Genomic DNA, 3,831 nt, shown 5'->3' with positions numbered 1-3,831 from the left:
TTATCATACTTAGAAAACTCGTGATAACTCTAATGTTCTTCGATAGTTTATTTCCCATATGGTGTAGAGATTCCTTTGTGTCCTCCACCATGGACGCCTCCTCCGTGTCCACCACCAATGACACCTAATCCATGTCCTCCGCCGATGACGCCTCCTTTGTGTCCTCCACCGAATGGCGCCTCCTCCGTGTCCACCACTGACGACGCCTAATCCGTGTCCACCGCCAATAAAGGAACCTCCATATCCTCCACCAATGACTGATCCTCCGTGTCCGCCAACAAAACCACCTCCATGTCCACTAGAGATGCCTCCGTGTCCCTTAAGGCCACCACCAACACCACCTAGGTTGAAGCTTACGCTTGCCGTGGCTGCCCCCTTTCCCACGATGCCTCCTCCATGGCCACCTACCGACGACTCCTCCGTGCTTGCCACCAATGCCTCCAAGTCCACCACCAACTCCTCCGTGTCCACCACTGATGAATCCTCCATTGTCCACCACCGATGGCTCCTCCGTGCTTGCCACCGATGCCTCCAAGTCCACCACCAACTCCTCCGTGTCCACCACTGATGAATCCTCCATGTCCACCACTTACGACTCCTCCCAGCTTGCCACCGGAGCCTCCAAATCCACCACCAACTCCTCCGTGTCCACCACCGATGGCTCCTCCGTGCTTGCCACCGATGCCTCCAAGTCCACCACCAACTCCTCCGTGTCCACCACTGATGAATCCTCCATGTCCACCACTTACGACTCCTCCCAGCTTGCCACCGGAGCCTCCAAATCCACCACCAACTCCTCCGTGTCCACCACCGATGGCTCCTCCGTGCTTGCCACCGGAGCCTCCAAATCCACCACCAACTCCTCCGTGTCCACCACTGATGAATCCTCCGTGGCCACCACCGACGACTCCTCCGTGCTTGCCACCGGAGCCTCCAAATCCACCACCAACTCCTCCGTGTCCACCGCTGATGAATCCTCCGTGTCCTCCACTGATGGCTCCTCCATGCTTGCCACCGGAGCCTCCAAATCCACCACCAACTCCTCCGTGTCCACCACCGATGGCTCCTCCGTGCTTGCCACCGGAGCCTCCAAATCCACCACCAACTCCTCCGTGTCCACCGCTGATGAATCCTCCGTGGCCACCACCGACGACTCCTCCGTGCTTGCCACCGGAGCCTCCAAATCCACCACCAACTCCTCCGTGTCCACCGCTGATGAATCCTCCGTGGCCACCACCGACGACTCCTCCGTGCTTGCCACCGGCGCCTCCAAATCCACCACCAACTCCTCCGTGTCCACCGCTGATGAATCCTCCATGACCACTACCAAGGATTCCATCATCTTTTCCACCGATGACGCCTCCGTGTCCACCATCAATGACTCCTCCGTGTCCACCGTCAAAGCCTCCAGAGATTATGCTTCCACCGCTGATGACTCCTCCGTGCTTTCCACCGATACCACCTCCAATTCCATCATCGATGATTCCTCCGTGTCCACCACCAAAGCCTCCTCCGTGTCCACCTCCAATCCCACCGTCAATGATTCCTCCGTGTCCACCGCTGATGACTCCTCCGTGCTTTCCACCGATACCACCTCCAATTCCACCATCGATGATTCCCCCGTGTCCACCTCCGATGCCTCCTCCGTGTCCACCACTAATGATTCCTCCTCCATGCTTTCCACCGATGCTACCTCCAATTCCACCATCGATGATTCCCCCGTGTCCACCTCCGAAGCCTCCACCACCAAAGCCTCCTCCGTGTCCACCACCAAAGCTTCCTCCACCGAAGCCGCCTCCGTGGCCACCGCTGATGGCTCCTCCGTGTCCACCTCCAAAGCCTCCAGAGACTATTCCACCTCCGATGTGCCCACCAGACAAGCCATGTCCGCCGCCGACGAAGCCTCCGTGTCCACCTCCTAAGCCTCCTCCAAGCCCGGCGCCAAGCCCCTTGTGTCCGCCATGGGCAGCCCCGCTTGGGAGTTCAGCGAGGGCCCTGGACGAGAGCAACACCAGACAGAAGATCAACAAACTCTGCAAAAATGGAAACAAGAAACATTAAAAGATACGCAACTCGTCCTCCTAATAGAACATCGCATTTTGACGAATGGTCTCCTTAAGGCCAAAAATCCTCGTACTAGAAAATGGTAGAGGTTCGCGAAATTGACATACTGTCCCGTTTTCTGTGTTGGGTCCTCTGGTAGGACAGGATAAGGGCACTTTAGTACGTCGGTTTCTTGACGTTGGGAAACCTTAGGAAGACGGATTGAAAGTACGAGCCACAGACAGCTCGCTCTGGCGGGGAAATATCTGCCAGATGTTTTTCCTTAACCATCCTAAGGTTTTTTCACGAATTACCCGTTTAATGCAATGGCATGAACTCTGGACAGCAAATATATTTTGAACAGCATAAGAGTTAAGAAAAGGCACGTGTGTTCTTATCACAATTACCGGAGAATATGTTGGCAAAATTGAGAGACCATTTCTAAATACTGAAAAGCAATATTTAACAATGTAATTGACCTAAAGCTTTCCCGTTTAAACCAGAGTTAAGTGTTGTGTAACAGCGTCTATTACTGACACGTTGAAGAGGTTGAGCAAGGCGCCTCTGTCATGTTATGACGCTCGCAAAAACAAAAGGAATTACAGAACACTTTTTCACTATATAAAATACACAAATTCTTTCCATGGAGAGGAAGTGGTTTCGCAATGGCCGTTATTAGAGGCGTGAGGACGATGCCGGGAAAGATACCAGTATTCAGATCATTTAAACGTCCACTGAGACAACTATACAAGTATCATTTTCAAGTCACTAGTTCATGTTCCTCAAAAAACTAGATATTCGAACAATTTGTCAATGATTTCACATTTAATCCAGCAACAGGAAGTTGCGTAATCAAGAACATTCAGAGGCACGAGAAGGAAGTTGGTAAGTCAAGTTGTGCTCTTACCATGGCTGCGCTCCGGGGACTTGACGTGGGAAGCTGTCAGGTCTACTTATATAGCGCGGGACTCACGGCCGGCAAAGCCCAAGGTCTCGGCGCGCACAGCGACGACGTCTGGACAAAATTTCTCTGAAATAGACCATCCTTGACCCGATGCCCCAGCGTGGATGGGAAAGCACTCTTTTCATTGATTTGGAATCGTTGACTTAAGTGTATCTACGGAAGACTTGGTTTTAGTCATTAACTGATTGTGTTAAAGGCCGAGTGGAGCCGGTCGGCCGAGTGGAGCCGGTCGGCCGAGCGGACAGCACACTGGACTTGTGATCCTGTGGTCCTGGGTTCGATCCCCGGCGCCGGCGAGAAACAATGGGCAGAGTTTCTTTCACCCTATGCGTCTGTTACCTAGCAGTAAAATAGGTACCTGGGTGTTAGTCAGCTGTCACGGGCTGCTTCCTGGGGGTGGAGGCTTGGTCGAGGACCGGGCCGCGGGGACACTAAAAGCCCCGAAATCATCTCAAGATAACCTCAAGATAAGGCTGTTTATACACATATTGGAACCCTTTGTTATATAAATATTTGGAATTGACAAATCTCACAAGTATGACTTAACTTAATTTTGATAAAAGTTAATTTTAGTAGAAAAATGAAGTAAAACATAATAAATTAACGTAATTTGCATGAATAAATATTAAACTGATATGACTTATGGGAATATTTTTCATGAACAATTATGCAGTGGCACCATGTCTTAAGTTACAATATGCAAATTGGTTTACTTTCTATACCAATAGCACTAACCAGTAAGCTAAATATGTATGAGCCTGTCACTTCTTTGTATGACAAAGTGTAAATTTACGTCAGAGTTCTAAACTTTGGTCAGAATACTT

General features: G+C 51.0%; 1 protein-coding gene across 1 annotated transcript in view; it reads right to left on the bottom strand.

The window, feature by feature from the left end:
* The window catches only part of LOC123753895 (uncharacterized), a 3,086-nt gene extending 119 nt beyond the window's left edge, over nucleotides 1-2,967 (bottom strand). The window contains exons 1-2 of the mRNA XM_069305920.1: nucleotides 2,951-2,967; nucleotides 1-2,033 (exon numbers count right to left, since the gene is read on the bottom strand). The exon at nucleotides 1-2,033 is cut by the window's left edge and continues 119 nt beyond it. Of these exons, the coding sequence (XP_069162021.1) occupies nucleotides 405-2,033; nucleotides 2,951-2,953 (1,632 nt within the window). The 5' untranslated portion in view covers nucleotides 2,954-2,967 and the 3' untranslated portion in view covers nucleotides 1-404. The remainder of the gene's footprint in view (nucleotides 2,034-2,950) is intronic.
* Nucleotides 2,968-3,831: the final 864 nt, after the last annotated feature.

This window comes from Procambarus clarkii, chromosome 6 (genome assembly GCF_040958095.1).
Source record: "Procambarus clarkii isolate CNS0578487 chromosome 6, FALCON_Pclarkii_2.0, whole genome shotgun sequence".
In the NCBI taxonomy this organism is placed as follows: Eukaryota; Metazoa; Arthropoda; class Malacostraca; order Decapoda; family Cambaridae; genus Procambarus; species Procambarus clarkii.
Note: the sequence above shows the minus strand (reverse complement) of the source record. Positions and strands in the feature narration are given on the sequence as shown.